This window comes from Lactuca serriola, chromosome 4 (assembly GCF_051521515.1).
Source record: "Lactuca serriola cultivar US96UC23 chromosome 4, Lser_US96UC23_V15, whole genome shotgun sequence".
Taxonomy (NCBI): Eukaryota; Viridiplantae; Streptophyta; class Magnoliopsida; order Asterales; family Asteraceae; genus Lactuca; species Lactuca serriola.
Window position 1 is genome coordinate 282,929,415 of NC_136411.1, and position 18,743 is coordinate 282,948,157.

Genomic DNA, 18,743 nt, shown 5'->3' on the forward strand with positions numbered 1-18,743 from the left:
AGCTATAGCCTCGAGTGTCTAGTTGTATGTACGTGGTATTTTGGGGAACTCACTAAGCATGCATGCTTACCGTTTATGTGATATGTGTTTCAGGAACTTCAGAGGACCGCGGGATGGCACCAGCGTGATTGTACACACACACACTATGTTTTGGGAAGGGTTGTTGTGGATCCTGGATTTTATGTGATGTTTTTGAAAACTTTGTTAAATGAATAATTGGTATGGAACAATATGATATATGTTTTATGAATTAAAAATGAAAAATTGTTTTGAATTTCCACGACGTTACAAAAAGGAAATATGATGGTTGTTCTATGGAAAGCTCAAGTCAATCCAATCAGAAGAAGCAAGATACCAAGAAAACTTATGTTACGTCAACCACCCCATAGAAACAATACTTAGGAAATCTCCCCAAGTGTGACTAGTGAAACTATCACCACTTGGGTGAATGCAGAGAGTTATTTTTTTCACAGCTGTAACAAGAGAGGACATACTGAAAATTACTGTCGAAACACAACATCCACACAGCAAAAGCATTATTGTAGGAAGCACCCACTATGAAACAAATGTAACCATCATCACTTAGGTGAATGCTTCACCTGCAACAAGTGCAACAAAAATGGTCACAATACCAACTGTTGTAGAATCTCAAGGTCTACAACAACATACCAGGGTACAAGCACAGGAACGGTTACAAGCGGTAGCCAAGACTGTTACGAATGTAGTGAATCTGGGAATTTTAAAAGAGACTGCCCAAAGTTCAAGAACAAGGAAGTGAAGCTGGAGTAAGATCATTTGTGATTGGAGCAAGGGACCAAATCCAAGACCCATCCATGGCGGCTGGTATGTTCCACATTAATAACTTATATGCTACAATACTTTTTAACTCAAGGTGCCGATAGGAGTTTTATAACCCCTGAGCTTAGGCACATGCTAAGTTATAAATCCATTAAACAGGAAGAAACCTATGGAGTAGAGGCGACTAATGAACCGTTAGACAATATTTATGAAATTTTAATAAATTGTGTCTTAACACATAACAAATACACTTTTCATGACTATCTTGTGCCTATGACCATCGGAAGTGTCGATGTCATTATCGTTATGAAATGATTTTCTCCATGTCATACTAAGTGAATGTGTTATGAAAACACCATACAACCCCTACCTAATGGAGGACCCATGATCATCTATGGATATCAGTCAGGACAAAATCTCAAAATCATCTCTTGCATCAAGGATCGGATGTATCTACACAAGAAGTATTATGCTTACTTGTCAAATGTTGTAGATAAAAATAGCAAGACGAAGGAGATCAAAAAACATGCTTTAGGTATGTGACTAACCCAATGTATTTCCTAAAGATCTACCTGGGACGCCACCAGTTTGATAAGTATAGTTCTGAATTGACTTAATCCTAGGAGCAACACCAGTAGCGAAGTCTCCTTAATGGTTGGCTCCATCAGAGATGCAAGAACTATCTAGCCAACCACAAGAACTTCTTGACAAGGATTTTATCAGACCAAGCTTCTCACCTTCTAGAGCACTAGTCTATTGATAAACAAGAAGGGCATATCCTTTTGAATGTGCCTCAATTATTAGGAGTTGGACAAACTGACCATCAAGAATCAGTACCCACTCTACAAAATCGATGATCCGTTCAATTAGTTACAAGGATCTAGCTACTACTCCAAAATGGATTTTAGATCATGATATCAGCTTAGCGTACTAGAAAAGGATGTATTGAAGACTTCATTTAGGAATCAGTATGGTAATTATGAGTTTCTAGTTATGCCTTATGCACTGGCCGATGCTTTAACAACATTCGTGGATCTTATGAACCGTGTTTGCAAACCATACTTGGACAGATTCATGATCATATTTATCAAATACATATTGATATACCCACGAACCAAGGAACAACCTGGCCAACACTTACAACTAATCCTAGAACTACTGAGAAGATAAAAGTTGTACGCCGAGTTCTCTAAATGTGAGAGAAGTATAGTTTCTAGGGCTTGTGGTCATAAACAAAGGAATCTATGTCAACCCTTCCAAGCTTGAAGCAGATAAGAATTGGGAAGCATCAAAGATGCCAATAGAAGTAGGAAAATTCTTAGGCCTTGATGGCTACTACTAGAAAATCATTGAGAGTTTCTCCAATATATCCAAGCCCATCATCACATTAACATATAGGATATGAAGTTCGACTAAGAAGTCAAACAAGAGGCTATATTCTATAAGTTGAAACAAATTTTATGCAACACACCAATCCTATCCCTTCTAGAGGGAACATATAACCTTGTCGTATACTACGACATGTCACATCAAGGATTGGGGTATGTGTTGATGTAAAAGGGCACGGTTCTACCTATGCTTCCCAAAAACTCAAAGTGCACGAGAACAACTACACTACCTATAACCTCGAGCTGAGAGCTATAGTTTTTACTTTAAAGATTTGGAGACATTATCTGGATGGTATGAAGTATACCATCTTTGTAGATTACAAGAGTCTCCGTACCATCCAGGTAATGTCTCAAAATCTTGGAAGATATGCTCTGAGCCTATCTTATAGACTTTAGAAGTGCTTGGCATACTCAGTTACCACTAATTTAGTTTTCCTATGAAAAAAGCTATCACACCAGCATAAAAGCCACACCATTTGAGGCTCTATATGGACGAAAATGTCATTTTCCAGTATGTTGGGTAGAGGTTGGAGATATAAAAATTGGCCAGGGAACACGTAGGTGATACACTGCGTACTGGAAAAAAAATCATTCATGAGACTACAAAAAAGATTGTATAAATCAAGGACTGACTTAAGGTTGCAAATGAACGTCAAAAGAGTTATGTTAACGTGAGACGTAATCCTATGAAATTCCAGGTCGGAAATAGAGTAACGTTGAAAGTATCCCTGTTAGAGAATGATTCAATTCGGAAAGAGTGACAATTTAAACCTATGATACATGGGACCTTTCGAAGTTCTTGCAAAAATTGGTCTTGTTATGTATCGACTAAACTGCTTCAGAAGCTAAAACAATGTATATGATGCTTTTCATGTGTCTAGCCTCATGAAGTCTTTGTCCAATGATACTCTTGCTACCCATCTCAAATGAAGTCTATGAAAGAACCTTATAAAATCAATTCATTCGTAAACTAACAAACCATACTAGTATAACCTTAGAATGTTTGATTCAGCCTTATTCCTTGTTGCTTGTTTGGTTGTGGGCTTAGGGTAGAATCACTAATTCGATGGACTATCCAATCTTGAATCATATACAATTTTCAAACACAATGTGACTATAGAAGAATAATGTGAAAACCAAATTAAGCGCAAGTACCCCAAATACTTAAACGATACCCCGACCACAAGCTGAATTGTAGAACGAAATTCTTTTAATTGGGGTGGAATGGGACAACTGATAAAATTAGGTCAATTTTTACCGGCCTATGTCACCATGAGCACCCTTTGTAACAGACCTAATGTAGTATATTCCACCCTTTTAATGCAACTGAGTTTTTATGCTTAGAAATGCATAGTGAATATCACTCAAATCTTCAATGAATCTAGATCGTTGACGTGCAAAACACTGTTCAAAATACATGGATAACGACTTTGTGCATTAAAAACAAGATTTATATACTAAGTATTTTAATGTAAAAATAACACCCAAAATAGATAGATCATGAAAACACGATTCCATGGATATAAAGAATGCCAAAAACGAAGATCGTACACAAAAGTTACAACCATTTAAAGCAAACAAATCATTAATATAATTGATTTTCCGTAAATGGACCTTTAATCAATTCATAGAGATAGCTATCCATTTCGATAAGTGTGTTTCACCAGATTTTTGGAATAAAACAATAGCCTGATATCTTATTCCATTCTCGAAATCGCGCTAACACAAAGTCTTAATAGTTATACAAAAATTATCGAATCATAGGAAAAGGAAAATTCTGGATAACAGTTTCAAACGAGTTTTAAACTTAGTTTCATCTTTTGTTAGAAAATTTTGTTTCCATATTCGGAACGTCTATGTCCGGGACATCTAAATGGTTTTTCGAAAAAAATAACTAGAAGTTGTTTCTCATTGGAAAACTACATGTGGATCGAGGTCGCGAAATGTGTCACAACCGTAGTGGTGGTGCTTGGGGTGGCGTGGAGGCGACAAGTGTCGTATTTTTGTGGTTGCATGAAGTCTCCCTCTCTTGACCTCCCTCTTTCTCTTCCGATTTTGACAGCCATCCTTGCACAGTACCATCGTGAACCGCCACCTTATGCCTCCCTACGCTACCGTACACTACCAACCTTAGCCCCATACTATTGGTGCACCTCTGACCAGTAGCTCAAACCGGTTAATCAGCTCCGAAAAATCCTATAGCCAGTAAAGACTACCATCGGCTGCCGCCAAGGAGGTTTTCTGGCAAGAGTTCGGGTCACCGAAATTTTTTTCGGGTGGTTCCGTCGAGCAAACTTACATTTTCCGACTCGCTTTTGCCCAATCTACAACCCTCTCAAGATGTTTCATTGAAAAGAAGTGTCGTTTTTGAAGTCTCGAATCATAATCCCATTCCAAACTCACTAACGGTTCAACACACGTTACGAAGATGAGTTCATGGCCCCATTTTAAACCCTTTAAATGTTTTCAGGGGAGGACCCAATTTTGGCACTACCCAGAGGATTGGATGATTTTGTGGTGTACTGTGATGCTTTTATTTCAGGTTTGGGAGCTGTTCTGATGTAGAGGGTTCATGTGATTGCTTACGCCTCGAGGCAGCTGAAGCCTCATGAGGCGAATTACCCCACTCATGACTTGGAATCGAGGGTGGTGGTGTTTGCCCTCAAGATTTGGAAGCATTATTTATTTGGGATTCTATGCACCATTTCACCAACCACAAGTGTTTGAAATATTTGATGGATCAGCCGAATCTGAATATGTGGCAGAGGATATGGTTAGATGTGGTGAAAGATTATGATTGTGAAATTCTGTATCATCCCGGAAAGGCCAATGTGGTGCCCGATACTTTGATCCATAAGACGGTAGGTGCTCCAATCTGAGATGTTTGCCTGAGGATAACGGTTACCTCACATTTGATGGATATGATCAAGGGGCCACAGGTGGAGGGATTGAAAAAGGAGAATTGGAAGACTGAGCGGATTCGGGGTAGATTCCATTGTTTGTTCGAGAGAGCTGGGGGTTATTGACTCGGTGTGGTAGGGTTTGGGTTCTGGAATTTAGGGAAAAGGCAAAAGATTTTTTAGGAGGCGCATAAGTCCAATTTTTCTATCCACCCGGGGGCCACGAAGATGTACCGAGACCTGAGATTGAGCTACTGGTGGCCCTGCATGAAGCGTGAAGTTTCTTAGTTTGTTGAGTGGTGTTTGACCTGCAGGAAGTTCAAAGCTAAGCATCAGAGGCCTCACAGCAAGGTTCAACTGTTACCAATCCCCATGTGGAAATGAGAGGAGATCACCATAGACTTTATCATGAAGTTACCTAGGATGACGTGAGGTGTTGATTCCATTTGGGTTATTGTGGACAGGTTGATCAAGAGTGCTCATGTTATTCCAGTTTCTGAGGTGTTGATTCCATTTGGGTTATTTCGCAAGATTTGGGATACTTACATTCCACTAGCAGAGTTCTCATACAACAAAAGTTATCATGCTAGTATTGACTGAACCCCGTTCGAGATGTTGTATGGTCAGAGGTGTAGGAATCCGGTCTTTTGGGGGGAGTTTGGCCATCGAGTCATGGGAAGCACCGAAGTGGTGCTTAAGACCACCGAGTTGATTCAGCATGTGGGTGACAGGCTGCGAGTCGCACAGAGCCATCGGAAAAGCTATGCTGACCATCGTCGTTCGGATCTTAAGTTTCAAGTGGGGGATTTTGTTTTGCTGAAGGTGTCACCTTGGAAAGGTGTCATCTGGTTTTGGAATAGGGGCAATCCGGGGCCCCGATTCATTGGTTATTTCCGGATTTCTACCAGAGTTGGAAGGGTCGCTTATCGGTTGGATCTTCCTGATGGTTATATTGAGACCATGCATGATTTGAAGGTCTTAAAAGTGGTCTTAATGGGAAATCTCAAGTATTAAGCACTTAATGGACTTTTATGCATGAGCATTTTGTACGTTGGGCATACTATGTTGTAAGCAGCGCGTATGGCCCCTTAGCCTAGTACGTTAATCCTACAGAAGAGGTACGTTAGCCGTACGCTCTCAGGAAGCTTTAGGCCTTAATCGGACTTCAGACCTTTAGGCCCTAATGGTTTTGGGCATGGACTTGCTGGTGTTTGGGTCTGGTATTATCTTTGGGCCAATGTTGGTATGTTTGGGCCTATTGGGCCTTGTGGCCCAGTATAGAATTAGACCTTGATGTTAGGCCCACTAGTGAAGGAATGGTGATTTATTGAGGGACTTGGACTTAGAATTATGAGCTCTTTGATTAGGTTGAGTTATAATCCTAATTAGGGTATTTGTATATTTCTTTAGTGTGAGATTTTGGTTGGTAGTTGAGCACTGATTTCAACAGACTGACGTCAGTCTTCTCACTATACCAATGGGTTGAAGAAACTAATGTCGGCCCATTACTTGATATGAGATTTTAATAGTTGAATATGCAATGGTTTTGTGATTTGATATGTATTGACTTATGTGAAGACTATGAGGGAGCCCATGGCACTTGGTAAGACCATGAGGGGGAGCCCATGGCCCTTGGATGTAAGACCATGCGAGTAACCCATTACCTTCCAGATAAAGACCATTGAGGGAGTCCATGGCAAATCTATGTATATATGTGCATGACATTACGTTATTACGTGTTTTGTGTATTTTGGGAAACTCACTAAGCGTGTGCTTACAGTTTTGTTGGGTGTTTCAGGTACCTCTGGTTCTAAGGGCAAGGGCCCGACTTGATGGCGCAACATGCACTCTCTAGTATTTCCGCACTTGTTTTGGATACTCTGATCTTTTGAGCAATTTGTTTATGAAATGGAATTTTGGAAAAACAAATATGAATGAGATTTCTAATTATTAAATGAAAATTTCTATCTAAATTTTAGGGTTGTTACCACCAGGATTAGTACGCTGAGTGTACGTTGTGTATGCTAGGCATACTAGGGCGGACCCTAGTACGCTAGGCGTACACCTCATATGCGGGGTGTACGTGGTTAACCTTCACACCTAATTTTTAGGGTTTTGTCAAAATTTAAGCATCATTATCTCTCATTTCTCATTCCCTCACCAGCCTCCATCTAAGTAAAACGACTCCTAAGCTAACCCTAGGGATAAGAGTGCATCTTGAGCTTATCTTTATGTTTTGTGGCATTCTTGAAGATGTTGAAGGTGGCAAGAAGAGCTTGGAGCTTGGAAGCAACTTGGATATGAGATTATCACCTTGCTAGCAACCATCAGGAGCTTATCTTTGTGTTTTATATCATATTTATCTTTATTTTATAATTATTCATTTAAAATATTAATATTTAGCCATATTTTATGACTAATTTTAGCAATATGAATATAAGAGATCATAAATGTTGATTTTTATAATATATATAATTAATTAAATAATAATAATAGATTTACTTTTATAAGCAATTTTCTGAAATATAAAATTACTTTTAGAAAAATGAAAAAAGTGATTTTAAATTTTATCGTATATTATTGTGAATCGTTAATTAAATATGTAGTTATTGTTTTTTCATAATACACATATTACTAAACTATAATTATATAACATTTGTTTGCACTACACATAAAATGAAATTTAAAATAAAAAATAGATAAATGATTAGAGATTAAAATAATATTTTGAAATTTTGGAACCGCAAAACTGAACCGAACTGGAATCGGTTAGTGATATTTGTTCCAGTTATCAGCTTTAGTTTACGGTTTATTCAATTTTAGGTTGTTGATTTCAATAAGGTTTGGGCCAATTTCGTTTCCGAACACCTTTTTATATTATCATGTTTTAGTAGAAACGAACCCGAACCACTACCAAACCGAAACCGAAACCGGTTGGAACCAGTTAGTGGTATTTGGTATGTAATTTATGACTTCTACGGTTCTCTATATTTTCAATTCCGGTTCCGGATCATTTTAAATACCTAATTTTGACACTCAAAACGGTTATTTTAATTTATGGTCCAAAGGTTTTGATTTTCTTGCCACTTAGGTCCAAAGGTTTTGATTTTCTTGCCACTTAGGTCCAATTTACTTTAAACTTTTTTGTAATGACGATTTTGCCCTTAGATTTTTCTTTTTTCAGTTTTTTTTAATTTATTTAAATAATTTTATAATTAAAAAATATGTATCTCTCTCTCCCTCCCTCACTCTCTCTCTCTCTCTCTCGTTCTCTTTCTCTTTCTCTTTCTCTCTATCACTCTATCTCTCTATCTCTCTCTCTCTCTCTCTCTCTCTCTCTCTCTCTCTCTCTCTCTCTCTCTTTCTCCCTCCCTTCCTCCCTCTCTCTCTCTCTCTCTCTCTCCATCCCTCTCTTATAAACACAAAATGATTTAGGGCTTTTATGTAAAAAGGGATCTCATGAGATACTGATTGTGTTTAAGTGGTCGGGCTTAATGAAATTAGGGCTCATATGCCCCCATTTTTCTCTGATTGTCAAATGAAAGGAAGTCGAACACGAAGGAATCGACAGAGATAAAATCAACGACGTTGGCAGAATTGAGCATAAGGCTTCGTCGGTTGAATTGCAGGTCGAGATTGTCTCCGGGGTCGACTAGACCGAAGCGACGAAGGCGTGAAGAAGCAGCAAAGTTTCACTCATTCCCATTCGACTGTAAGGTGCGAAGGAGGAAGAGAGGGAAGGTAGGCGTCGAGAAAGGGGGGAAAGGTCTTTGGTCCTCAGTTGGTCCGAGACGAAGAAATAGGATCGAAGGTAGGAAGTGGCTCGATAGTGGTAATCTATAACAAACAAGGACCAATCAATCTTTGGCGATGGTTACTTGGTCACGAGGAGGGGGAGGCATCTCCGGTAGGGACGGCTTGTCAGCAAGGATCGACAGAAGGATGAGAAAAGGTTTGAAGTTCAAACGCATAAGGTATCTCCGATTTTTTTTTTTGTTTTAAGAGAATCCGATTAAGGGAAAGGGTCTCCAACTAGTCATTGAGGTTGGAAACGAGGCAACAGCTCCGGCTGTTTGCCTTCATTTTTTTTTTATAGAAATCAATGGGTGATTGGATTGGGTGTTTGAGTTTATTGTTTGACAGGGAAGAGCTTGAAGCACCGATTTCATAAAAGAATCCTAGTAATTACTTCTTAAACTCTCCTCAGCGAACTTAAATCCTCAAATAAAAAACCAGAAATTGAAGTGGAAACAGGTAATGGCCATCGATTAAATCGTTGAAGAGGGGGGTGGCGGAGATGAGATGTGTCGACAAAGGTGGAGTTAGGGTTCTAGCACTATGGTTATGACGGTCGGCTCAGGTAGTTTGGTTGGTGTTTGTCTAGTTAGCAAAAAAAGGACGATAAATGGTTTTAGGTAGAGAGAGAGTGAGTGAGTGAGTGAGTGAGTGAGTGAGAGAGAGAGAGAGAGGGAGAAACAGAGAGAGAGAGACAGAGAGAGAGAGAGATAAGGGAGAAAGGTAGGTAGGTAGGTAGGGAGAGAGAGAGAGAGAGAGAGACGTATTTTTTTATTTTTCTTTTAATTATAAAAGTATTTAAATAAATAAAAAACTGAAAAAACAAAATCCAAGGGCAAAATTGTAATTACAAAAAAGTTTAAAGTAAATTGGACCAAAGTGGCAAGAAAATAAAAACCTTTGGACCATGAATATTAGTACAAACCTGTTTGGCCCAAAGTGGCAATTTCGACCTAACCGCGGGAGCCATTCTTGCAATCTTGTCTAAAGGAAATCTCAAATAAAGTCTGAAAGTTTTTGCCCAATTTCGGTCTTTATCTCAAATTTATTTTTTATTAAAACTATACAAATCGAGGTTTTTTCTTCTTATTTTTTATATTTTTAATAAATGTTGGTGTTAATTAAAAGAGGACAAAAAATTGAGATTTTTGGTATAGTTGGTTTTCTTAGATAAAAAGAAACTTAAATATTGAAAAAAAACAATAAAATGAAATGGGTTTTTTCAGAAAAAAAAAATAGTTTTATATATATCAACATAGATCTCTATGGAAAGATGACTAAATATCGTGATCAACGATATATTTGGTTTTTTTTTCGATAAAAAACATGGTCTAAAAAAATTTAAATGAAAATAAGAGGTGTGTTTTGGTATAATCTAATGTACGTAAGTCCAATATACAAGTATATACATCCATTTCCTTAGTCGCTGATTATTATGATTTTCGATGTTCACGATTAGTTTTTCAGTTACTTGTTAATAATGGTTTTCTATTGAAACTCACCATATATATACATATATATATATATATATATATATATATATATATATATATATATAGAGAGAGAGAGAGAGAGAGAAGTAGGTTCATGCGAAAATATAAAGATAAAATTGCAAAAATGGTCCATATGGTTGACAAATTTATGTGTTTTTGGTCCAAAACGAAATGTTAGTGCACCACTGTCCAAAATTGGATATTTCTATTGTTTTTTGTCCCTATTTACTTAAAAAAACCATTATGCCCTTATAATTTTTTTTTCCATTTTTTATTATCTATTTTATTCAAAATAAAAAAAAACCACCACCATCCTCTCTCTCTCTCTCTCTCTAAATCTTCATCTGGGTTCTTTAACTTCGTCTTCTTAAACACACACACACACACACACAAAATACACAAAGTTATGAAGATCCTCGTTCGATGGAGAAAAAGAAATACGAATTGGAATAGCCCAAAGCTGATCGATGGTCCAGTGGCCGAATTCGCGAGTAGGGGCGAGCAACACAAGAGCCCGTCGCCTCTTATCTTTCATCGGGAAGAGAAATTGCCGCCTCTTGGTGTTTTACTCATCCGGAGCGGAGGATGAAGCGAGGGCAGCAATGGCTGCTTGAGTAGATCTTGTGCTTTTCTGTCTCAGAAGAAGGATACGAAGGAAGGGGGATCGGTGTGGCTAAGTTTTCGAAAGGAAGGAGGCCAGAAAAGAGTTTAGACGAGAAGCAGGACGTCACAGGTGGTCCAGTGGTGTTTGCTTTGACGGGAGAAGAAGAGATGTGCGAGAGGTGAAGCTGCTGTCTCGATGGCTCACTGAAGTACCACTACAGCCAGTGGTTTATGACAGAGGACGAAGAAACAGGTCGAGACCAAGAGACCCAACGATGGGTCTTGATTTTTGTTAAATCTCAAACCTGCAAATCACGATTGGTAACGAATCTGGTTGATTTTGGGTGGGTTCTTGTGTTCACTATATAGTTTAGGGATGAATGAACTTTTTTTGCCACATATTCCCGTTTGATCTATCTGATCAAGATGAAAGCAGGATGTAGAGAGAGAGAGAGAGAGAGAAAGAGGTGGGTTTATTTTGTTTTTGTTTTTCATTTTATTATAAGAATAAGAAAATAAATAAAAGAAACTAAAATATAAAAATTTAAGGGGCATATTAGTCATTTTAGGTGGGATCTGGACCAAAAACACAAGAAAATACAACCATAGAGACCAAAACCACACAAGGTATCTAAAATTGGACCAGTGGTGCACCAACATTTCGTTTTGGACCAAAACTACAGAATTTTGCCAACCACAGGGACCATTTTTGCAATTTTGTCAAATATAAATATCTTACGAAAACGCGAAAACAGATTTTATCTTAAGAAAATCAAACACATGTACTATAAAAAACAATTATTAGCAATAAATTAAAGATAGTAAGTTTACATTGGATAGTGCTATGATAATATAGATTTAAAAACGGTTTTAATAATTATTTTTTTTCACGTCCTTAATCATTTTTAAATTCATGTTTTCATAATAAAAATGTTAAAAATCATACTTTGCTAATATGAAACAATTTCTCATCTATCATCGATTATAGTAATGTATTTCAAAGTTTGCATGAATTATTTTCCAAAATATAATGTTGAGGTGACACAATATCATATGTTTTTCTTGTTTTCGCGTTTTCGCAAATTATTTGCATTTTCGCATTAACCCTCCCTATATATATATATATATATATATATATATATATATATATATATATATATATATATATATATATATATATATATATATATATATAAGGTTTTAAATAACTTAAGGCGTGACTTGGCGGCAATGTCATGCCTCAAGCTTTTCCAAGCCTTGGCGAGTCATAACGTTTGTAAGGCGTGACTTAAGGCAGCAATTTTCTATATAATTCATATTTTTATATGCATTTTCAGTTATTATTCATCTTTATACACATATATGAGTTAAGGCGGCGTTTTTGCAAAGCTTGGCGGCAGGTGCAAGCCTTGGAGTCGTGGCGTGCCATGGCGGAGCCATGGCGAGCTTTTTAGAACCTTGTATATATATATATATATATATATATATATATATATATATATATGTGTGTGTGTATGTATCATGGTTGTAAAAATCGGTCTAGGCGGCCGATTAATCAGCGCCTAGGCGCTACCTCCAACCGCCTACGAATAAGGGTTAAAGGGAAAAAAAATTGTCCTTGATCAATATCGGTCAAAGCCGGTCCAATTCGGTCCAAATCGGACTAAATCAGACCCAAAATTAGGCTCAAAAGAGACCGCTGCCTCCAAAGCATGGTTGGATCTGAATTTCAGTGAGGCCTTCTACCTTTTTTATAGGAATGTTTGCCCTTGGTTTTTTATCCCAACAATGATGTGGGATACTCAATTGAAAAAACACAGTTAATATAGTCGAGAGCTGCTCAAACTCAAAATCAACAATTCATTCTCTCTTCTTCTTCTATTTTCTTATTCGTATGTATAGAGGATGTTTGGGATTCTCGGTTTGAAGAACAAGCATTGGAATTCAGAGCTGAAGAACAAGCATAGGAATCAAGAGTTGCTCAAACTCAAAATAGTCGGAATTGAGAGCTGCTCGAAATCGACGGAGCCTCACCCATCGCTTCATGTATCATCGGCTCATCGTTTCATCGGAATTCGTCGATTTCACATGATCGACTCTCTCTCCCTCTCGTCAGCGATTGAATCAGACGAAGTGCTTGTTAATTTGTTGTTTGACGAAACATTGAGAAGCAATCAACTGCCATCGCAATTTTGGTTGTTCTCGTTCTCAATCATCGTGACCAGTCGCCCCTGCCCCATCAAACCACGAAACACGTAACAATAACATATTGTAGTTTAATAGCTTAGGCTCCTTCTTCTCCTTCTTCTTGTTATATATTGGTTGTGAATTCGTGAATTTGTGAATCTGTAATCCGTTATAATTTGTGTTTGGGTTTGATTCTATTTAGTTGTATATTGGAAATAAGCAGTTGTATGTATACTGAAAATAAGAAGTTCATGTTTGTGTGTTATAATTTGTGTTTATCAACATGCATACAATGTGCTGATGAAATGCCTAATGTGGTTAAAATGCTGTTCTTTGTTCTAGGTTCATATTTGTGTGTTATAATTTGTGTTTACTTATATTATTATGACTAATGTTATATTTATTAATTTTTTAATACTTTTTTTAATATTTAATGGTCCCCGATTAATCCCCGTCTAGCCAATTAATCCCTTGACCCCAGTCCACCGATTAGCCTACGTCGAGGGATTTCTACAACCTTGATTTATTAATTTTTTAATACTTTTTTTAATATTTAATGGTCCCCGATTAATCCTCGTTTAGCCAATTAATCCCTTGACCCCAGTCCAACGATTAGTCTACGTCGAGGGATTTCTACAACCTTTATATATATATATATATATATATATATATATATATATGGTTCTCCAATGAACGAAATATTTTTTCAAGTTTTTGAACTTATTCTTTATTGAAAAAAAAACTAAAAATATCTAAACTTAAAACTTCACATTGTGATGCTTATATATTTTTCGGATTCACCGTGTGAATTCAGATTCACATTGTAAATATGCACAGACTCATACTGTGAATTTGAAAAAAAAAATTATCGACTTTGATATCATTGGAAAAAGGATAAAAGTTATGAATTGCATTTTTTTATTATTATAAAAAATAAATTCTAAAAGTTAAAAAAACAAAGTTGGTTCATTGGTTCCTTGTTTAATAATGGTTATCTATTAAACCTCACCATATATATAAGTAAGTTTGATTGAGAAAAATAAAAAAAGTTAAGAATTGAGGAATAGTTAACACTGAATCATTTATTTTTGGCGCAAAAATGCTCTAGCCATTGGCGGAGCATTATTTGGGCAAGGGGGACTCCCCCCCCCCCCCCTTGATTTTTTGGTTAGAAACAATCCTTACAGTTTTATTTTATACATTTTAGGCCCAAAAATATAAAATTTTGGTTGTGGCCCCCTTGTTTACCAATTTTTATACATATTAAATTTTCGGCCCCCCAAATCAAATTTTGAAGCTCTGCCCCTGGCTCCGGTGTACTGGTCTAATAGAAGTTGAGTAATATTCATACATGAATATAAATATATTTGTATTCATATATGAATACACCACTTCCCTCGGCCACCAACCACCACCACCATCGCCCCCAACCACCACCACCACATCCAACAACCACCAACCACTGCCACCTCCGCCACTACCCACCGTTGCCATATCCATATATGAATAAGCAGTTTTGCTATACTTATTCATATATAAATACACTTATTCATAAATGAATATACCTATCCATATACGTATTCATATATGAATATGATATGTTCCGGCGCCTGGTACACTGGAGTGTTTAAGCGGCAGATTTGAAATGAGTGACCCAGATTTATTCCTTCATTATCAACTTTTTTTTCTCAATTGAACCCTCCCCTCTGTATCTATATGCGTGTGCGTGTGTGTGTGTGTGTGTATATATATATATATATATATATATATATATATATATGGTCCAGTTCCGGTGACGACTCTTTTTTCGTTGAGGACTCGTGATGACACCTTAAAAAATTGAAAATAAATTTAAAAAAATACAAATCATAAAATTGAGCATAATATTATATTGGAGAAAAAAAATTACTTTGAATGATTAAAATTTAATCATGGATCATAAAAATGATCATAAAAAAGAGTCCTTGCATGATCTAGTTTATATATATATATATATATATATATATATATATATATATATATATATATATATATATATATATATATATATATATATTCACGTGAGACCATCATATTTTGTGAGACATAGAGATACAATTCTAATTATTCATTTTGAAGATAAAAAAAATATATATTTTCAAAATGCAAAATAAATGAAAATTTTTGAATTTTTTTAAAAAAAAATATTATTTCGTCATATTTTTATCCAAAATAAAAAATAAAAAAAAGTTTGTTTTTTTTCAAAAAAATACATGAAATATTCTATTAAAATATTATATTGTAAATATTCAAAATGAATTTTTAAAATGTTAGAATATTTTAGTAGAATATTAAACTAAAAATATTCAAAAAGTTCTAATAGAATATTAGAATATTTTAACAAAAATCCAAAAATTCAAGTATAATATTAGAATATTTTAACATATTCATCAATTTTAGTATAATATTAGAATGTTCTAATATTCTAAAAGTTCGATTTGATTATTTATAGTGTAATATTTTTTTAGAATATTTCACTCAAATTTTGAAAACAAACGGTGATTTTTTTAAATTTTTAAAAATTTTTATATTTTTTTTTGGATAAATTAAATAATAAAAATAATATTTAATTTTTTTTGGATTTTAATATTATTTTGCATTTTATAATTTATTTTTTATTTTCTTGATCTCCAAGATGTGTGAATAGGATTTGGTCTCCATGTCTCACAAAATTAACATGGTTTTGAATGAACTTTTACCTATATATATATATATATATATATATATATATATATATATATATATATATATATATATATATATATATATTTATTTATTTATTTATTTATTCAATTCATAAATCGAAAGGTTTGCTTTAAATAATATAAGTTTTGTTTTTATATATTTAAATACGAAATAAACATTTAAATGTATATATACTACGGAAAAATCAGCTTCTATTTTACAAAAATCCTAAAATTACCCTTGAGAAACGACCTTTGTTAAAAGCAACGAATTTTTTATAGTATTACAAATTTACCACCGTATTTATTTTTGAAATTGATCTTGAAAATCTAATGACAAGATTATTTCTTATTTTTCTGAAAATTTAATCGATTTTCGCCAAAGATTCTATATGTGTATGCACCCATGGAATAAGTAAAAAATAAATACTTGATAATTATTAAAACGAAGTTTATTTCACTACCATGATGGACATGTTACATATACTACCTTCTAGGGGTTGTACACTTTTATACACACCAAACCATAAAATCATATAAACTATCCGCGGTTGAGTTTTTAAACCAACTTATTTCAATCTTTAAAATAAAAGCCATACTTTTTCGAAAAATACTAAGGAAAACACCATATGTTCTTTTACTCATTTTTTTAACACGGTGGTTAAAACTGAATTACCCTTCCACGACGTCAAGCCCATCTACATGCGACCCTAACCTTGAGTCCATGTTTCATGTAAAGAATGACTGAAACATTAGGAGCCACTACGTGACCTTCCTCCATTTCGAACTTGTAATTGTGTAAAATGGTCGCACCTACGGCCTTTATTTGAGTGAATGCAACATGTTTCCCGATGCAAGTCCTTGGGCCAGCGTTGAACGACAAGAATTTGTACGACGGTTCATGCCTTATCATCTGCTTGTCGGAGATCCATCTCTCCGGCTTGAACTCCCAGCTATCGTCCCCCCAAATGGTTTTCATTCTCCCCATTGCATACAAAGAAAACATAATCTGCAAATCAAGGTATATATGCAAAAACAAGCGCCTGTGAACACACATGCATTCAGCTTAATTTATGAAGAAGTAAGTAATGCTACCTTCATATTGGGATAGACACGATGACCACTAGGAAGAACATCAGGTTGAACCGGAGCCTTGTGCTGGAATGGAACAGGTGGGTATAGCCTTAAGGCTTCGCAAAACGCGGCATGTAGATAAACCAACTTGTTAGTTTCCTCTGTTTCGAAAAGTTTAAAACTTTTCATTTCCGAAGTTGGGATAATCGCCTTTATCTCCTCTCGAATCTTTTTCTCGACGTTTGGGTGGGTGATAACAAGCCAAAGGAACCATGTTAGGGATGAGCTTGTTGTGTCCCTCCCTGCAATCATCAAATTCAAGATAGTGTCTCTTAAGAACTTATCATCATATTTGAACCCATCACCGAAGCATTCAGGCTCGCACGTTATCAATGAAGTCAATATGTCGATACCCTTTGAGTCATCTTTTGACACGATTCCTTCACTCAAGTCTTTTCTTTTTCTTGAAATGAGACCTTCTATCACATCATCTAAGGTTTCGCGTGCCTCCTTAAGTTTCTTCTCTTTCCCAACACCTAGCCACCTTTGTAGCTTCCACACGTTTTTTGGAAGGATGTGACGTGAGAAGATGGCTTCTTCAGCTTCGTCCATGGCTCTCGAGAACGGCACATCTTTGAAATCAACAGATAAGCAACCAGGGTCGTATCCAGTTACGAACATGCAAGTAGTGTCAAAGGTTAGCCTTTGAAACACATCTTGGATGTCGACCACAACCCCTGTTGACGCCACATAGTCAAGAACCGGAATCAAGCCTTTAGCAACTTTCTCCCTGTTCATCTTAGCAATGAACCGCAGAAAATTCATATTGCTAATCAAAGCATTGATAAGTTTCCGGTGGCTCTTCCACAACTCGTAATCGGAATTGAAAATCCCGTCTCCGAGAAGTTCAAAAATCTCCTTGAACTCTTCGCCTTTTGGGAAATTCAAGAAGTTGGAGCTCATGATGTGGTGGATATCGGCGGGATCAACGGTACCCAACATGTCCATGTGAAGGAACCTTGGACCTTTGACCAAGAAAGTGCCGCCGGTGCGGCTGAGAACATGGATACACAGGTCGTGGATCCTGCTGACACGACGAAGCAGTGCTGGAAGCATCCCTACCAACGGCCACTCAAATATCATCGCGTGCCGTTGCCGGAAAACAGAGAGACAGTAGTAGCAGATTGCTGCGAGGATGATCTCACAGTAGCCGAAGGGGAGCACCATTTCTTTGTGTGGTTACTTTAGTTATGTTGGAGATGATTAGATGAGCAGATGCGTAGTATTTGTATCGGTGATGAAGTGACAAGTTTGATTGGTTGTTGCGTGATATGTACTGACGAGTCATAAAAAAGGCAATTTTGTTTTCTGTATAAAGTTACCAACTTAAGCATGCAAAATACATTTTGAGTTTAATGAAATCACAATATTCATAATACTCTATCAAAAAATTTCTTACCATCTATTCAAAATCGAATAATTTAAATCTAATTCATGAGATATTTAACAATTAAAATGTTTTTTTTTATTTAAGAAATCAATGGTCATTGAACATTGAACACCAAAACATTATATTTTATGATAATAAAATTTAATCTATTGTGTATTAAGGTTCTTATTTGACGTGGCTTGGGGTTTTAACTCCCACTCTCAAATTTTTTTTAACACATACAAAGCCAATTCGGACCTCAATTTGAGGCCACTACCATCCTTGGTTTTGGGCTTCTCACCAGTCACCACTAATGTCTAATATGAGCCCACCTTCTTTGTTCTTCTACTTTT

The 18,743-nt window shown here is 36.1% G+C and overlaps 1 protein-coding gene across 1 annotated transcript; it reads right to left on the bottom strand.

The window, feature by feature from the left end:
* Positions 1-16,330: 16,330 nt before the first annotated feature.
* Positions 16,331-18,236, bottom strand: LOC145097087 (alkane hydroxylase MAH1-like). Its single transcript, XM_079034587.1, has 2 exons — positions 16,983-18,236; positions 16,331-16,896 (listed from the first exon to the last, which is right to left on the bottom strand). Exons 1-2 carry the CDS (start codon positions 18,186-18,188, stop codon positions 16,576-16,578), a joined length of 1,527 nt encoding a protein of 508 aa, XP_078890713.1. The 5' UTR covers positions 18,189-18,236; the 3' UTR covers positions 16,331-16,575.
* Between the last annotated feature and the right edge of the window lie 507 nt (positions 18,237-18,743).